General features: G+C 36.4%; 1 protein-coding gene across 1 annotated transcript in view; it reads right to left on the bottom strand.

Annotated features, from left to right (window-relative positions):
• Window positions 1–2,543: 2,543 nt before the first annotated feature.
• The window catches only part of PRKAR2B (protein kinase cAMP-dependent type II regulatory subunit beta), a gene marked incomplete at its 5' end in the record, with an annotated part of 70,335 nt that continues 53,381 nt past the window's right edge, over window positions 2,544–19,497 (bottom strand). The window contains 9 exons of the mRNA XM_084206556.1: window positions 2,544–3,191; window positions 4,614–4,752; window positions 4,887–4,952; window positions 5,680–5,754; window positions 6,316–6,417; window positions 7,621–7,774; window positions 9,086–9,192; window positions 17,579–17,662; window positions 18,824–18,876. Coding sequence (XP_084062682.1) covers window positions 3,058–3,191; window positions 4,614–4,752; window positions 4,887–4,952; window positions 5,680–5,754; window positions 6,316–6,417; window positions 7,621–7,774; window positions 9,086–9,192; window positions 17,579–17,662; window positions 18,824–18,876 — 914 coding nt within the window. The 3' untranslated portion in view covers window positions 2,544–3,057. The remainder of the gene's footprint in view (window positions 3,192–4,613; window positions 4,753–4,886; window positions 4,953–5,679; window positions 5,755–6,315; window positions 6,418–7,620; window positions 7,775–9,085; window positions 9,193–17,578; window positions 17,663–18,823; window positions 18,877–19,497) is intronic.

Raw genomic sequence — 19,497 nt, 5'->3', positions numbered from 1 at the left:
TTTCAGATGAATTTGAATTAAATCTCATGGAGCACAATGTCATTTGACATTTAAAAAGTGATGGCATCAGCAGTAGGATCAAGGAAATCACGCTCGCCTCTGGGTTTGTGTCTTGTGATCAACTTCAGGGCTGCAATCTGATTGTTTTCCCCGTGGTTAAGGCATTTATAAAAACCATTTGCTGTCATGTGGATTCTCTTCTGCTTAGTAAAACATATGAACCCATGAATGCCTCTTATACAGGATTTCTCTCAGGATTTTCTCTTCACTAAGTGGGGAATATTTTCAACAAATTCAATAAAAATCTTAAATAATAGAAGCATCAGGTAGCTTAAGCATGGACACAGTCTAATAAGGTAAACCAAACACAGTGTTTAAAATTATTAGAATTGTCTACTTTTTATTGAAAGATCTGTAAAAAAAAATCAGTAACTTGATATGCTTTCATTCTTAGGATTAACACTCACCACATTTATGACATGAAGCCTGGCATGTTTGAAGTGTACAAATGAAGAGATCCAGGAGAAATCCCAAGTGCTGACAGATGAAGGATATAATGATTTGCATAAAACTTAAAGTGATAATGTTACTGTTGGTTAAGCCCCCGTGAATTTACCAACAAAGAAAATTCCAGAAAACATCCAGTGCCCAAGAGCAACAAAATAAAACTGCTGCAACATGAAGCTGAATTTTGGGAATCAGAAAACCCAGAGTCTCTGATTATCCTAAGTATGTTCCTCCACAGCTTTTTCCCAGCTATAAACTACAAGCAAATCATCAAAAAAACTAATTATGACAATTACTGCATCAACATGTTGTCTGAGTAGCCAGAGCATAAACACAATGTCATTTATGAAAAACAACAAGAAAGTGTTAAGAATTATGATTTTTTTTTAATAAATGAGCATAAATAGGTCACTTGTAACTTTATGGTAATAGAATCAAAAGACAACAAGAATATCAACAAACATAGATTTTTATATATAAAAGTGTTGTTTATTGTAAGGAAACTTTAAATATAACCAACAATATTGAAAATATCATGACTGGCATTTATGGCCTTGATTGTAGTTTACTGCCATACAAGTAATTTTTAGCATTTTTTTAATCACATCAAGCCAGTGCAAAATATAGGTAGCTTTTAGAGATTAAGCATACAGAATGACAAGAGTGTAGATCTTGGTTACCTGATATTTCCTTCTAATATAACAGGCTTCTCTTTTTCCCATAAATCAAAAGTACAAAGGCAAGTTATCATATGTGCAATTATTCATACCAGGTTTCTAAGTAAAAAAAAAAATTACATTTGTAAATTTTGTTCAGATTGTATTTTTTTAGAAATCCGATTTATAATTTATACCATACTATATGATATAAATTATATATTATCATATTATATAATCATAATTTCATATACATGTATGATTATATTAATTGTCAGAACATATCACTAACTGTAGCATAATGATTACATCAACATACACAAATATATGGCATTAGAAAAGTCATTATCTAAGAAGGAAAGATGGTGTAATTCAGGTGTTTGAACCAGGGCACAAGCAGCCTTCCTACTACTCTTGCAGTGTCATTTTGGCAGAGCTGCCCATCACCAGTACACACACTGGCTGTCCATGAACACCAACAGACAGGTCAGTAAGCAGGACTGAAACTGGACTGTGCCTGAAATTTCCAGTCACAGACCTTCGTAGGCAATGAGCCCTGTGCTCATAATTAAGATGATATTCTCTCTCCTCAGTCTCAGAAGGTATCCCATGCTATTATGGCTGAACACATTATTTCATGATGACCTACAGGTTTTTGAAAGCAAGACATCTTAGCTTTAACAATGACAGATGTGCAAAGCTTTGGAAGTACTGATCTTTAAAATTAAAAATACTTTTGAACTTCCTGTTAAGGATTTTCAAGGACAAGCTTAGTTTAGCATGGCTTTTGATATCAATCACTTCAGTAATTGACTCTGACCTTTGATAGCTAAAATTAGACTGCAGGAAGAGAGATATACAGAAATCATTTCACTTGAAACAGATTTAACAATAAAAAAGGTGAGATCTAAAAAAAAATAACTAGAGAACAAGCATAAATAGAGAAGACAAAATGCATAAATATAAAACAAGGGAGAAGGAAAACAATATAGGTTATGGATGATTAGGTAGAACATGACAATGACCCATGCCTTTGCTTTAAAAGCATTAAGGTAAATTTGTCAGCTGTCCTCACTCATGTACAGAATTCATATAACTAATAAAAAATGCAGTTTATTGCAAAAATATGCAAGTCCTCTAAATTGCATAAGATAGTACAATGTCGTGCTGAAACATGACATATTAAACAAAGAGGACTTTAAAACAGTTACGAAATTTTAAAAATCAGATTTGGGTCATGAGCGTTACACAAAACGCATTGTCATGCTTTATCTTCTGATTAATCTTGTGATTCACTACATCTGTGATAAATGCAACATAAAATCATGACAACTGTAATAGTCAAAAAGTAATATCTACTGTATATCTTCTGTAGTAATACATATAAACACTTTGTGTGCACTAATACTTTCAACATACCACATTCGAACTAACAGTCTTTCCAGAAAAGATGTAACTTTTTTGAAGAACAGAAGCTGGTTTAACAAGTTCATCACATGTGGGGTTTTTTAAAAAATCTATTCTTTTAGGAAATGCTGTGTTAAAGGACTTGATTTTCAAAGGTGCTGTGCTACCAGAGGCCTTATGTCAGATGGAACCATCAATACTGAGCACTTTTAAAAATCAAGCCCTCAATTTATTGAATTGCTGTTTTCTTTACTAGTATTTCCACTGTCATAATTTTAAAAAAATCAAAAAAACCAAAAAAACCCAACAAACCAAACAAAAACAAAAGAACCACCCAACCAAAAGCAAACCAAACCAAAAAACCCCAATCCCATTCTTAAAATCACAGAAAATGCTTGGCATCTATAGGAAGAGAGACAATTTTTCAGTGGACTAACCACTACTGTGCTATATTCTCATAACAGATCTTGTTGCTCCAATGTTTAGTTCATGCACTGGTGTCAGCAATGTCCATGTTGCTTCCAAACAGAGCAACTAGCTGCTCTTCATAGTTTGCAATGTTTCTTTTCAGAATTTCCATACAAGGTCCCAAAAGCCTTTCGAATGCCTGCACATCCATAACTAAGATAAAAAGGGAGAGAAAGAGAAAGAATATTATGTGCTCATCAGTAACAGACACTCATCCTGGTATTTATGATATTCCAGTGTTTTAAATGACAACAGATACTACTGAGGCATATACATTGCTCACACAGGAGGGAACTGCTTACCTTAGCAAAAGCAAGATCAGCCAACACACTGCTGTCTTGAAACATCAAAAATAAGTGTGAACTTTTTCTGTTCCTTATTTTGAAAATATTTTTGCATTAAGATATTTGTTACCCAAGAGCTTGTGAAGAAGTCTGAAGGGGCCTGGATTCCTCCACAAAATACAGTTTTAAGACCCAGGATATTTCAAAAAGACACAACATGAAGTGTTGTTGTTGGCTGTATCTGGGCTCTAACAGTCTATTTCCTTGCTCTTTTTACTTGCTTCCACCCAGAGTGAAAATGGTAATGAATACTTATTTTCGCAGCAAATGTGCAAAAAACTGAAGACTGTAATTCACACACAATGTTAGCACACAGGCAACCAGAATATTTTCTTTATCTATCACATAACGTGATCCTCTTTAGTTCAATAGGCCAGGGAGGAAACTTCATATAAATCCAACCTGCTGGCTAGTAATTTCTTGTCTCCTGAGAAATGTTCAAGATCTCTGCTGTTTGGGAAGTGCCAGTGCTTTGTTATTCAGCCATAATGGATAATAACACTCTTCCTCACCACTGCCTGTTATTCTTTCCAGTCTGTCATATCTCTGATCTCTATTGCCTGATGATCTCTGTGTGTTTTGAGTCAGGAATTTTAAAAATTAGAGAAACTTTTTGGTCACTTGGTCATCAAATCGTTATGCAGGAATGCCAAATCTATCTTTGCAGTTTACATTTTTCCCATAGTTAGGAGCTTAACATCAGACCATGAAAAGCAATGGATGTGAAGGGTTGTCTATGAGCACAACTCCTACAGTCTTCACTCTTCCTGTGCCTGAGACTACAGTGTGATGGGATGACTACATTAACAGCTAGTGAAGACAAAAGAATTTTTAAGAGCTTAAGTCATGGGGATAAAAAGGCCCATGATTTTTAACAGAATTATTTCTCTGATGAGTCAGTCTACTGAGAAAAGAAATGCCTCACCTTTCTGCAGAGTATTAGACATTTATCTGATGGCTATAAGCAGTTTGCAGCAATATTCTGTACTGTCCTAAAGAATTTTTACTTTCATACAATCAGAGAAATATTGGAGAAATTGTGTGTAATAGTATTTATCAATTAAATAAGTGATTTTTGCAGATAAATAACACAAATAGTAATGCACAATAATAGGTGATTATAGAAACAGCCTTAAATCTTGTATTCTGTGGAAAGAAAGAGTCACAACAGAAACAACCAAATAGATTAAATATCATTTTATATTAGATATAAAATGGTATTGACTAATACCTAAACATTTGACAGTGCCAAGAGCAAATGCAGAAGCAGCTCGGGGTTTGTTAGTTACAAGAGCAAGTTCTCCAAAATACTGTCCTCTTGAGCATCGAGCTATTTCTACTGCTCCATTCTCTTCTAGATCTTGTTTACCCTGAAATATCATGTAAAGAAAGAGAGAGAAAGAAAGAGTATTAGAGGAGAGATTGGCTGAATTCAGGATTTCATAAGCAAAGTTAGTGACAATGGCAAAAAAAAAAAAAAGGTTGCCGTTTTAGGGATGTTTACCTTCCTTGTCATTATAATCCTTACTTCTCCAGATTCCACAATAAAGAAAGAATCAGCCAAGTCACCCTGCATAAGAAAAAAAAGAAAGTGAGTAAAAAAAGTGTAAAATTTCCCTTTTAGTTTCATGGCAACATGAAAATATTTGCAAAATTTTTGATCCCTGTGGCAAAAGAAACTACTTTTAATTTGAAGACCATACTCTAGACACATAACAATCAAAACATCTATACAGAACTAACAGCAAGACCTTGTCATGAAAAGACATAGCTGACTGTGCCTTACACAAAAAGCAGAGAAAACCAGTGTTGTCGAAGACTTTTAGGATCCTTACTACCATTTATCCACTTCTGTGTTCCTCCCAAATTACTTCCCTTAGCAAGTTTCCAGTATAAAAAGCCTCCAGGAGCTATATCCACTAATTATCCTGGGGTATGACAATCACAGTTGCCTATCCTGAAGAGTTTAACTTTTGTCTTCTTGAAAAGTTGACCATATTTTAACAGCAAGACCAATGTGAGTCTTCAGTGCTCCTCCTTGGAAGCACACTTATCAAGTTTGAATTCCTACGTGTACTAAAAATGTTGACTCTTTATACCAACAGAGGCTTGTTATTGAAAGTGTCATAGGTGAAAAGTGAGTTTTTGAAACAAAATAACCACCTCTTACATTTAAGAGTCATTATTTTGTTTATGTGAGAAAGAAAAATAGGGTTTAAAAGTATGCATTGTCTATAAATAACATGATTACTGTTACCTATCATGAAAGAAAAACTAAAACTAGGAAGAAACTGTACCTGAGCAATGATTTGTTCTCCATCTTTGTACACTTTGGTACCAATCACATCAACCACTTTTAAACGCTCAGATACCTTCATTTAAAAAGAGAAAATATAAGAAATATTTGGTTATCATTATGATAGCATATATTTAGAAAGCCCTTTCATATTTCTTTCTGTGAATCTTTGCACAGAATAGTGTATCTTTATTTTCCTCTTTTGATTACCAATAAAAAATGAACTGCTGAATAGTGTTCCAGAGGGTATATTACAGTTTTAGCAGCTATTCTGATAAGCTTCCATTTTTGTTAGAAGCCTTTAAAAATTATGTTCAGAAAAGCATGCATGTAAAAATATAGCCGATAAATGAAAATATTTTTAAATTCCCCAAGTCATTGTTTAATTTTGTTGGCTAATATCTAGTAAAACTAAGCTTTGGGAAACTGAAAGTAAAGTTATGTTTTAAAACACACTATGAACAACAATAATTTATTCTAAATTTAAAAAGAAATTAAATGTAGTCTTTCTCTGCAACAAAAGTATGCAAACTTCTATTGTGGAGACACTTTGAATGCCAAATTTAAAGTCTTCAAGAGCAGAATCTTATCAGGTACCTCTGACACAGCCATTAAAATAATGCAATAGAAATCTTACTTCTAAAGATTTAAGGAATGGCAATGACTCAATAAAACTTTCATACATTCTTCTCTTTTTGGCATTATTTTTTACAATGATTCTTCGGAATGTTACCCTATCCTATAAACACAAAGAGAAAAAGAGAGTTAATTAACTCAAAGTATGTGCTAGAAAATACATTAGATCTGGCTGTGCATGATCAAATGACCCAATTTTAGTCACTCAGTGTAGCTGTCAGCCCAGCTGGTCTCTCCCTGCTGTCAGTTGAGAAAGATTCCTCTAGAGGTCAATCGGGAGCTCCTTCAGTTAACCTGAAAATCACTATGAACATCCCTGCAGGGTACACACCCAGCTCACCTACAGAGGGTAGAGTTTACAGCAGTAAACACTGAGTGGCTAATTCAGGATGTTTAAGAAATCCTCAATATTGAAATGTTTGATTTACAAAGTTTATTCATTACCCTGAGGTCCTACACAAATTGATATGTACTCAAAGAGGCTTTTAGGGTTTTGTAAAAACCAAAATGCATGAGTCTGGGTCTTAGGTCACAGTCCACTTTCTGCTGTTTCAGCAGAACAAAGCTCACTGCTGCCCTGGAACAGCCAACTGGACATTCTTAAGATTTGGCCATGAAAGTGAACCAGACAGACAGAAAAACTACACTTATGGTGTTTTCTTCTCTTCACTTTTTGAGGCTGTGCCCTGGTGACCCGCAGAGGGAAAATGCACTGCAAGCCTTCACTGCCACAGGGGGCACTTACTGGCCAACACAACCCAATTTAATTTAAAGCCGTTCTTACAGTGTCCTAAACAGCCCCAGAAGTCACATGGATTAAGCTGGTGAACAACCACATTTCATTTCAGTCCTGGGATCAGTCATTAGATCAATATGTATGTCTTGAAGATGAGTAAGTCTCAGCTTACTTTCGGGGTAAACTTGATAACTCTTGTCAAAGATCCAGGTAGCATAACATTAGTAAATAACCTCATATTGGAATTTTACTCTGGAAACAAAGGCATATCCAATCAAGGCACGGGGGAAAAAATTAATATGTAATTATCAGTGGTTTTCAATTTGGGAAATCGCAATTAAAATAAAATAAAACAAAATTATTTAAAAAACCCCAGTGTTTTATTAAACCTCAGATTTTCATCTGTGGATTCTGGAAAAAGGTAGCATTGTGTTGGGATTTCTCAGGATTTATAGAATTAAACTTTCTGAAATTATAAGTTGTTTTTTTTAACGCTGATACAGCATGCCAGTAAAATCTATAGAAAATACATATTTTTAAAAAATAGCTTAAAAGAAGTACTCTACTTACCAAACCCCAGATGGAACCAGGAGAGGTAGCTATAATTGTAGCTGCTCTGGGTGTATTGTACATTAAGGCCAACTCACCAAAACATCCTCGGTTATCATAGGTTCCAACACACCTCCCAACACCATCACATTTTACATAAATATCATATGTACCTCTGTTAATAAAATATAAAAGTACAATGAGTAGAATCCAGCCCTGGCCTTTGCTAAGCAGCCTCTCACTATATTTTGTATACCATGAATTCCAAAGATAAAGCATTTGAAATACATATTTGCTTGCTTAAATGGTGTTAAACACCTTGTAAAGGCATCTCAATGACTTCTATAAATAACAAAAGTGGTCTCTCTTTAAAGGGAGGGATAGGGTTATTAGTTTTTACATTAACTCAGTTTAAAAATAGAATGGATGAACAGTGATCTATTTATTAACAGAACTTATTAAAAATTAAAATCTTACTTAGAATCTGTTTCTCAATTTCATTTTAACCACACTAGGTACAAATGTCAAGTCTTTGCAAAAATTGCTATGATAGGAGCACTCAAATAATTATACAAGTTCTTTAATATTTTAAATATTTTAAAGTAGTCATTTCTAATGAAACAACCGAGATGTAGGAAACAGAAGGAATGTATCTGAAAAGCAACATGAACCATGAAAAAGACCATTAAATAAATGAACCATGAAAGAACCATGAAATAAATATGTGTACTTTTCTAATATAGTGTGCATTTCTTCTCTCCATCGTTATTTTAATAGTGGGTGGTTTTTTTTTCCTTTGGGAATGCAGTAAAATCCGGTATCTTATAAAACACAAATTTGCCCAGCCCATTGATGCTGAGCCATCATTTTCCTCTGTGCTGAATATTTTTATTGTGTGCATTGATAAATCATGTGAAAGTAAAGCAAAAATCTGTGCAGTTATTTCACTGATAAGGGACACATAGACGATACCCTACACCTAAAATCTGCAAGGATGACAGAATATGGTAAAGTCCCTGCAGCCTTTTGGACAAGAGATGACAAACTGTAACCTCACAAGGCTGAAAAATATTGTCTTTCCAGCACAGAATCGGGACATGCTTTTATGATCATCTGATTTAATATTTCAGTTGGAAGGGACCTACAACAATTGTTTTGTTCCTCTACCTGACCACTTCAGGGCTGCCCAAAAGTGAAAGAATTTTATTAACAGAATTGTCCCAAAGCCCCTTCAACACTGACAGGCTTGGGGCATCAACCTCTAGGAAGGCTTTTCCAGTGCTTGATCACTCAGGTAAAGAAATTGTTCCTAATGTCAAATCTGAACCTCTCCTGGCACAGCTTTGCACCATTCCCATGAGTCCTGTCACTGAATGCCAAGAGAAAAGCTGGAGTGGAAGCATTAAATACAAGTTCACAGAATACAGACTGTTCTCAATGGACTTTTGCAAAGTACTTTGTGCTATAATAAGACACAGCAATTCACCTGTCAATGACGTAGAAGTTGTCACCATCATCCCCTTGATCAATTACGTGTTCCCCTCCTTCAACCATCTTTTCAAACATTGCATCTAACACCTGAGACATCTGTTCCTGTTTAAAATAACACAAAGACAAGAAATTATCATCTGCTTCTACAATTTTACTCTTTGAATTAACTAACTGGCCAGCTTCCCAATATGCAGATAAAAGATGTTAATGGTGGAAAATATTCGTGCTACAGAAATGTGTGGATCAATAATAGAAAGACAGTTCTCTTTAGTATTCAGTGTTAGCTTTTCCAGTGTTCAGAGCACAGCTTCCCACTTGTCACTGCAAATGATAAAAGAGATCTCCTTTGCAACATAAATTGCTCATGACCATCCAAAACCAGAATTTCACCCTTCCCAACTGAGCAATGTTACACCCTTGCAAAAAACCCTCCTGTATTCATTATTCTAAATGATGCATTTACCTGATTTTGTCCTTAGAACTTCCTCACAGAATTTAGTTTCAAAATGATTGTGAAGTATTTTGAAAGTCTAAGTTATAGAATGCCTGCAAAATCTTGGGCCAGGTGTAGCCATAAAGGCTTGCAGTGTTTTGGCTGAGTAAGTAAATGCTGGATTCTTTGGAAAGCAGCAATTTACATATGGCTACAAAACCACTTTGTTGACAGAGAAACGTTTACAGACTAACAAAATGTGATCATCTGAATTATGACTGTATAATAACAAAACAACCCACCCACTAATTACTTGTCTTATTTGGTGTATATTTGACTAGTCACACCTAAAGACCCCAAACACAGCTCATTGTGGATTAAGAATCGTAAAAAGTTAGCTCAAAATTTTAAATTTTATTTTTTGTTTATCCTGCAATATGCCTAAAACCCTATACTCTACTTATTGAAACTTACTAAGCATGTATCATACTGGAACAAGCAGATCTAGTGAAAATCATGGTAAAAAAATCATGATAGATATGCATTTTGCAATGGTTCCATTCACAGCATTTCCAGCCACTGAAAGGTGGATGACATCTGCCTTTCCAAAGAACACCAGTCTGGGTCCTTCAGAGTCCTTCTGCAGCCCATGGACAGAGATAACCAGACAAGACAGCTCACAATAATTCTCTAGAGATTTCCCTTTCTTTCCTCTGAGGATAGAGAGATCCACTGTAACTCCCAGCTACACACAATTTTTAGACAGATAAATTAGTTGTAATGAATTCCATCCTTATGCTGCTGAATTTTTTACTTACTGAAAGCTTTTAAAAATACCAGCAGTACCATGTTATCCAAGCCTTTTTGAAAAATGGAAGCCAAATACAAATTTTCCTTCGCAGAGTTGGCTGTGTGTGGGCACAAAGAACAACAGAATGGCAGTATCCATCCTTAGCACAGCTGCTCATGGCAAAGCACAGGGAGACATCCTGCAGCCCTCCTAGGCCAGCAAAGAATCATTCAGCTGTGCCTCTGCTCAGTACCTTTGTTAGTATGGACAGGTATTGGAAAAAGATGGATCATTTCAGATATCAGTGAATGTGTTATAGCTCATTTCAGAGAAAGAAAAGTGTGAGTGGGTGCCATTGGAAGAGACTGAAAATTATGTACAGGAGTTGCCTTTTAAAAATTTCCATGCTTGAATGAATAGGCAATATTACTTAATTCTGTTCTGTCTCTATGTAAGCAAAAAGAAATTCCTACAGAGTCTCCAAAATTGACCTAATAGCAGCTTGTCTAAAGCAATTGAAGCAGCAACTTCCCTTCCTCTGGCTTTAAATCTGAATTGGCAAAGTGGCTCCCCAACCAACAGTCCTGGTCTGCCTTTTGAAAACAAGTGAGAACACACAGAATGCTCCCCACTGCATGGGAGGCTAGAGGCCATGTTATCATCTAGGTGCAAGCAATGCAAGAAAAATGTATTATTTGTGCAGCAAACCCCACTACTAAAAATACTTTCAAGATATATTGGGGAAAAAAGATTAAACCACAAAGATGTATCTCCTGCAATAGAGGAGTCATACATCATATAATTAAAATTTTCATTCAGTGCGCTTCATCTTGGATTTCTGGTTAAAACATTTTCAACTTATAACTATGAATGAAGCTCACCAAACCACAACTTCTCCAATATGTAAATCTACAATTTTTTAAAACAACAGAGTAGAATTCACAAATCCAATTCCCTTTTAAAAATGTTTAAAATACTTTAAGATATTTAATACATCTGAGTGCAGTCTATTAATTGCTGAAGCATTGCAATTATTTTAATTTCGTAAATAAACTGCAACTAACTTAAAGACAAGTGGTCCGTTTTCTAAAATTTTCTACTTTAAATTAAGACAAAGTGGACTGCAATAACCAAACCAGGAACATGGTTTTTGCTTTTACCATGAGAATTACATAACTTGCTTGCCCAGTTTGCTCTGTGTGAATCCTCTGGAATCTCTGCCAGACTGAGGCTCAATTTACTGGCACCCTCTGTTGTTATTTTGAAAAGATAAAGATAGGTAATTTTAGAATTAAAAAGCAGATCTGCTTCATAAACAGAATTAATTCTAGTATTTTGTTAAATGGTGCAGTCTAAATGCTTTTCTTCCTTAAAGCAGTTCTACCTTCAAAAAGACATGTACATTGAAATCAGGATGAGGGGGATTTTTGGGACTGACTGGCATATAGTTCCCTGTCTCATATGACTTCTAAAAACATTAGAATATTATCATGTGAACAAAGCAAATTCACAATTCTTCTATGGTCCCTGAGCTCATAAAATGAGTCCCAGTTAAAATGGCATCCTGCTGCCCACCTTGTCCTCACTTTGTGCAATTTGAAATACCAACAAATTAATATTCAATATGATACTAAGAAGTCAATGAAGCAGACAATACCAGAAAAGGAAGGGGGGTGGGTGTGGGGAAGGGGAGAAAGGTAGAAAATGTTAGCAAAACACAGGCAAGGAAACCATGGGAAGAAAAAGACTTCTTAAATCAACAACTCTGAACCTTGCAGAGGAAGATAAATTACAGAATTCATTCTACACCTCTCCACATTTATTTTTCAAAACAAAACCATGCACATATACTCCAGGGGAACTCTGACAAAAATGTTAGCAGCAATATTGATCCACTTCAAAATATTTAGTTCCCTTGTGCTATATCCACTTGTAAACTAATGAAAAGGTATTCATTTCTTCACCATCAAAGACTCTATATTTCAATGTACAATCAATATTTTTAAGCAATAGTATTTTCCTTGAGAATATACCTTAACCTTCATCCACACAGTTACATGCTAAATTAGTACTCTGCTCCCAAATACCATGCACATGCCCATCAGTCAGGCTCAGTAACACATTTCATACTTTGCAATGACCCCAAGTGCCACAACTACTCATCTTTTCAATACCTTCAGGGATGGTGACCCAAACATTTTCCTGAGCAGTCTCTTCCAATGCTTGACAACACTTTCAGTGAAGAAATTTTTCCTAATATCCAATCTGAACCTCCCCTAGGTCAATTTGAGGCCATTTCCTCTGGTCCTGGTACCTGGGAGAAGAGACCAACACCCACCTGCTCACAGCCTCCTGTCAGGCAGCACAAGAGTGACAAGGTCCCCCCTGAGCCCCCTTTTCTCCAGGCTGAACATGACCAGCTCCCCAACCTGCTCCTTAAAGGAATTGTGCTCCAGACCCTTCCCCAGCTCTACTGCCCTTCTCTGGAAGGGCACCTCAGTGTCACCACCTTTGTGTCATCTAAGAGGGCAGAGCATTAACATGTTCAGGCATTCTGGGCTCAGTTACATATATTATACACACATTTGATAGATCTATAAATGTGTATGTGTGTGCGTGTGTGTGTATATATGTATGTGTGTATGTATGTATGGAGGGTGTGGGGGTGGGATGTATATTTCCATTAATTGCTCCAAAATCTGTAGTTTTAATTCTTCACCAAAATTCTTAAGAAGTTGAGAGCAGCATGAGAATCTTCTGTCAGTGGTTTCAAGAAATGATTTGACCTTAAGTATAAGATTCCACTATTCATAAAGCAGTTACATTATGTTCTCTTTCATCTTCCTTCAAGTTAATCAATTCTAATTGATTAAACAATATTTGTGCTCTCTTACCCTAATTCTCCAGGTACATAAGTGGCACTATGCCCAGAAATTGCTTTTGCATATTTGTGAAAAAAATGCATAATTTATTACCTTTTAGAAAAGGGTCAAGACCTATTTTATATATTCTGTACAAGCATTAGCAGGGTAAAGCTCTCCAATATTAAACTTCTCTGAAAGAGAATAGATGATCTAACACTGCTTGTGAATTTTTGCCAAAGAAAGGATTCAGACTTTAGGTGCAAGGACACAGCTCAGCTTTGATGGTATCAGCCCCTTGAGCCAGCCTCTTGCTCTGATAAAAGGTTCATCAGGTTTTTTAACTGCTACCCTATGGGCTGTAATTTCCAAACCAAATAGCCTGTTGTTAATCACCCCAGCACATTTTCCTCTTAAGAGACAAAACCAAAAGAACAAATCTGAATTGTACTGTAAAAACTGTAGAAGGCTGCCTTGGCCAGTAGATGAGCTGCTGCTGCTATTTTTCCTGGTGATAGAACAGTTGTTAGGCTGAACAGAGAGAAATTTCAGAGACAGCAGCTTCAGGCTTGTTCTCTGTAAGGGCTGAAGACATTTGGTCATCATCTTGTCTTCTCCTTGCTGGCTTACACAAAGTGAAAGTGGAAGGGAAAGAGAGCAGCTTCAGAACCTCCAGCACCTGGAGCACAAAGGAGGGGGCAGGCAGAGTAACCAGTCTGGCACATCATGACAATCCTGGGAGCAAAACAGTATTACCATGGTTCCTGGCAACAAGGAGGCAGCCAACTGAGAAGGACAATAAACAATAATCTAAGAGGAAAAGGTTTTCCTGGGAAGAAGAACAGGAAGAGATACATTAAAAGAGGAATGAGTTAATGTAATATAGCAAAGGAAGAAGAAAACAAACATCTGAATAGACCTGCCTCCTGAATCTTTCCTGATCTGGTCCTCTAAAAAGTAACCAAGTACCTCTTCATAACCTCCTTCCCTGATCTTGTTGCAAATGCATGTTTCAATTCATATTCTTCTCTCAAAGTAATTTTTCCAAAACTGTAACACACTCTGAAAAACTGAAATTGAGTGACAGCAACTAGATGGCAAATGATTAAGCCCTCAGAAAGGCAAAAAATTGCTACAATGTCAATTCTTTAAAAGTACTTTTTCTTTAAGAGCGTTAACTAAGGAATACATTGGTGAACTCACATTCACTGAGCGGTTACATCCTTATCCATCTACAAAGTTAAAGGAAGTTTCCATAAAATTGGAGTAACTTCACAGACTTTAGACTATAAGAGTTGGCCTTTAAAACATAAGAATGTTGCTCAGGGAAATGTATGAGAACTGGTTTTCTTTACATTATTATATTTTTAATCACCGACAATATGTGAAATATTGATATTTATAAATATATATGTGCAAATTTAGCTGTTATTCAAAACCTACTATAGTTAAACAAGGGCTTGAGACAGTGTTGTGTATGTACAGCAAGTCCTAAGTTGTCTCAAAGTCTGAAGGTTATCTTTTTCTCCTCTCTCATTTAGCCTTACATTCAAATGGTTCTGTTGGGTTTTAATTTTATGTGATGACCCTTGTAATTTCAAATGGCCTCTTCAATTAACACCCTGAGCAGAGAACTGTAAGTCACTCCCAACTACTGCAACTCCTCCTTTGGCTTTAGTGATAGCCTTATCTTATCCTTCCATTCAAATTAAAATACAGTGTGTGAAGGTGGGATAAAGTGTTAAGAAAAGGTGGACTTCACTGGGCATCATGGACTGAATGCACTTCTGGTCACGCTGTAAGACATGTTATTCTGTATTTGAAAATGCTATTTGACACCCTCTAAAAGGCCATTCGGGAAAAGCCATTAAGCCTTTTACATGTGTTCCCCTCTATGTGACCTTTGAAATAGTGACTTTCATACGTGAACTACAGCAGAAAGAAGCTGAAGTTCAATACAACCAAAACCCACAACAGTGGTAGCAGGAGATGCTATCAATACAAAGCTTAACTTTTGTTCCAAAGACTTGAGCTTTAGCAGCAGAAGATATTATCTCTCTTCAAGATAAATGAGGTTTTTGCTAATCCACCACTCTGTAAACTGCAGCATCTCTCATGGAGAGGAAGAGAGCTGGCACAGGAATATTTGATTACTGCAACTACAGTGGCAGAGCCCTTGAGTCGCTGCTCAGGAGCAGAACAAGGAGGAGGAGTGGGAGAAGTTCCCCAGGGACTACAGATCCTGGCTCCACAGAAGGAACAACCCAGACTTAAGAAGGCTACATTTTAATGTCTTTGCTCCCTTCAGAGCTCAGTAGTTTTCCAGTGGTTTTTTGAATAAAATTATTGTAATGGAAAACTCTTTTATAAAAATTATCCTATTTAACTTTCCGGAATGCTGCCTGTAAAGGATTTCAAGGAGGAGGAAGTGTTCTTAATCCACTGGACAATCTGAGCAAAAGGGGGTGAACAAGACTTGGGAGATCCTTAGAGCACATTTCAGGGCTATGGACTGCAGACCTCAAAGAGAACCCAGCTGAGAAGTCTTCTGCTAAACATCTGGAACAGACTGTGGGAACTATCAGCAATTACAAGTAACTGATTCAAAAGAAGAATTTTAAAAAAATGGTTCAAGCATCAGTATCAAGACAGCAAGCACAGTCCTGAGAAGAGCTTCATAAGCAGAGGAAATAATCCTTCGGTATTCCTTGGAATAATTCATCCTTGGAAAAAGCCCATCAGGTGCCCACACTGGAGCAGTTTCATGCTCTATGTCTACACAACATTACAGTACAGCCAACAGACCCCTACCCTGCAGACCAAGTGGCTGATGACTATTGAGACAGAAGATCTAGCTCTTGCTGCAATGCAAAGCAGATCCCATGCAGAGGATTGATGCTGTAAGCACTACTAACATCACAGCAGGTTCTAGGAGCACACAACAATCCATCCTGTTGCAGGGCTCATAAGAGAGAAATGCTCAGAGCTTAACCAAGAGGGGTCTGCCAAAATGCCACTAGCAGGCTAATGTAATGATGGTCCAGCCAAGTGGAAGCCAGGACACAGCAACAATAAGGAAAATATATCATAAAGGAGTTTCATATCCAGAGCAGATGCCCACAAATGACTTTGATTCCCTGAAGCTATTCAGAAGAATAATTGAGGAGCAGAAGGGTAAATGAGTGCAGGGCTTTAGCTTGAGCAATTATAGTGGAACAGCTGATTAACTACCTATTAAACAGTCAGCATGAGAGAGTGAGGAAACCTTCTGTGTCAGGATCCCCACTGCCCCAAGAACGCACAGGTATGAGCACCCAGGTTGAGACCTGATGCCCTCCCACAACAGTAACTCCAGGCTCCTGCTGAGCTGGGGCTTTGTGGCTCACTGCTCCTCAGGGCTTCCAAGGGAACAGTACCAGGGTCAGGGTTCACTCTTCGTGCAGACAGAAGCAGAGCTGGAAACCTGCAGCACAAATTAATGTGCATTTTCTGTAATAGCAGCTGACTTCCAAACAGAGCTGCAGGCTGGTCCTTCCATTAGCTCCCTCTTGAATCAAATTTTAAACTTTCTGTTCTCATACTTAAAAATCTACATAATTGTTTCTCTTTCCCTCATGCTCCCTCCCTTGACAGCACTGAATCAAATCTCTTGAGAAAGCATTTGGGATGCTGTGAGTCATCCCAACCTCAGTATGCATGTTTTGATTGATACACTCACCTTTTCCCTAAAACAATCCTGTGTGCTTTTTTGGTAGCATTATCACCTTTGTCTGATCCAGATCATTCATTCAATACACTTAGGCTTTCTTAAAAGCTCATAGTTGTTTTTATATGAAACAGAAAGAAATTATTTGCGTGGAAGAAAATTACCTGAAGCTTTTTTATGGTATCTACATAAAGCAAAATAATAATGTAAACACATCACTGGTACCTTTCTCTTTCTCTCCATTTCATAATTCACTTGTTCAATTACATCCATAGCTAAACTGAAGACTTTGGGGGTAATTTTCTGTTTTGATGGAGCACTCAGCACCTTTTGATGCTAAAAAGTAACTAATACAAAAAACTTACACATTCCAGTTAACTGATGTGTTTAGAGATATCAGTGTACAGGAAGATTTAAAATAAGAAAATACAATAATTAATACCATTCATGTATCCATTTTTATGAATGTACAGATTCATATTAATATATTTCAATATTAGTACTTGTGGAGGTAAACAAAAGACTCTATATGTGACGTATCCGTTTAAAAAAATGGCATTTCTGGAAATTATTAAATGGCCAAGAAAGCATCCATAAGAGGTTACAGAAGTCAAATCTGTAAATTTGTGCTCCAAAGCTCAAAAGAAACAATTCTTAGCAACACTGCTAAATGCTGTTCATTGACAAGAATTTCTTACCGGGTCTAGGTTCTTAAAAAGAAGGATGTCCTTGCACGCCTCCTGCAGTCTGTTCCTTTGATCATCTGTTTTGGGGTGAATAATCTGAGGGACATAATACAAAAGCTCTTAGAGTGATTATTATACAGTAGCCTAGCTGAAGGACTGAGCTAATTCAACTAAGCATTTTACACAATATTTTGGCCGTGATTCATAACTCTCTCATTTCAAAACCTTCAGGATTTGAATAAACACTCAATGATAAAATGGTATCACCATAGCATTAGCAAATGAAACACTGCTATATTTAAGCTCACAGGATCTTTACACCTGTGGAATCCAGTTTATTTCTGCAAGCCATTCTAGACACCTTTATCTACACTACTGCTACCAATCTCCAATCATACTTGGGGCATGCATGTTTTATAAAAAGCACCACTGTTACATTGAGGCATTTGCCATGAGTACTTCCTAAAGAATATTGTGTGAAATCGTATCTGTTAAATTTTTATCAGAAGTTTCACAGAGTAAACAACAGATTTGACACTGACTGAGCCAGAGATTTACTAAATTACCAGTGTCTGGTTCATCTGAGTATCAATCAAGTTGTTCAACTCATATTCTTCCCAAGATATGCTATGTATATATGCTATATGTGCTATATATACATATATGTGTATATATGTATATATGCTATATATGTTACATATGCTATATATGCAAAGGTGTCTAGCTGTTACCATAGGGTAACCTTTTGGACAGTGTTACAAGCCAGAAAATTAGGTAGAATATAAACAATTAAAATTCTTTTGAAACTCATGCTATTTCTTCTTAAAAGCCAAGTAGGGACACAAATAAAAGAAATAAAATACAGTTCATTATTTGTCACATTGCACCTTGAAAAATCTTAGCAATTTTACAGTTTAACTTTTTTCTGCCTTTTGAAAAAGAAAACTACTGTGGGATTATGAGGACACCAAGTAAGGGTTTTTAGAAGCAGGTGCTCGCTAGGTAAATATAATTGCACAAAAATGTTTCCTTAACCATGTACCACAGGTTTGGCAATTAAGAATAATACATCAAGTTCTACATGGGTGACTATTACAGAGAACTTTTAAATGTTCCTTTAACATAAACTCCCAAGAGATTACTAAAGTATATTATAATAACAATGTTTTTGGAAATAAATGGTAAAGCTGTTACATTTTTCCTCCTAAATTTAATGCCTGAGAATTGAAAACGTATTTGACTCTAAGCATGAAGTACCCTAGATTCTGCATCGTCCTCTTCCTCATCAGGATTGTAAGCTTCTGCACACACTGAAAGAAAAGAAAAAGCACAATCTTAATTCCAATTCCAGTGGTGTTTCACAAGATTTACAGAACAGAAAATACATTGTGTGGCACAGCAATGTAAAATATTCATACTGCTGAGAGGGTCCAGAGCAAGTCAACTCCAAACTGCAGATGAAACAAAGCTACACTTTTGTATCATTTTTGGATATGCTTGCCCTGTTTTGAAAGACTGCTAATATACTTACCAATTTCTCACCTAACTTGTTCTAAGTATCTCACCTTATGGGCAGGATTTTTTTTCAATGTCTAAATTAATTCTTTCTCTTACAATTTAAACTATCCATAAAGGATGCAGAGATTAGATCATTCCCTTCATCTGTGTGGTTCAAGGTGGTTTAGGGTGTGTTTCTTTGGATGGTTGCTTGGCTCAAGGTGCTTTGTTGGGGTTTTTCACATATTTGAAAACTTTTTGTTCCTACCTACCCTTTACTTTCAAAGATGTTTCTTCATTTCTTTTCCTTACAAGTCCTGCTTTTTAGCTCTCTAACCATCTTTATTGCCATTCCCTGAAATCCCTATAATTAGCTATATCCTTATTGAAATGTGATGCTCAAACTGGTCCCAGTATTTGAACCAAGCAGAGTA

The sequence above is a fragment of the Fringilla coelebs genome (genome assembly GCF_963513975.1).
Source record: "Fringilla coelebs genome assembly, chromosome: 5".
Taxonomy (NCBI): Eukaryota; Metazoa; Chordata; class Aves; order Passeriformes; family Fringillidae; genus Fringilla; species Fringilla coelebs.
Note: the sequence above shows the minus strand (reverse complement) of the source record. Positions and strands in the feature narration are given on the sequence as shown.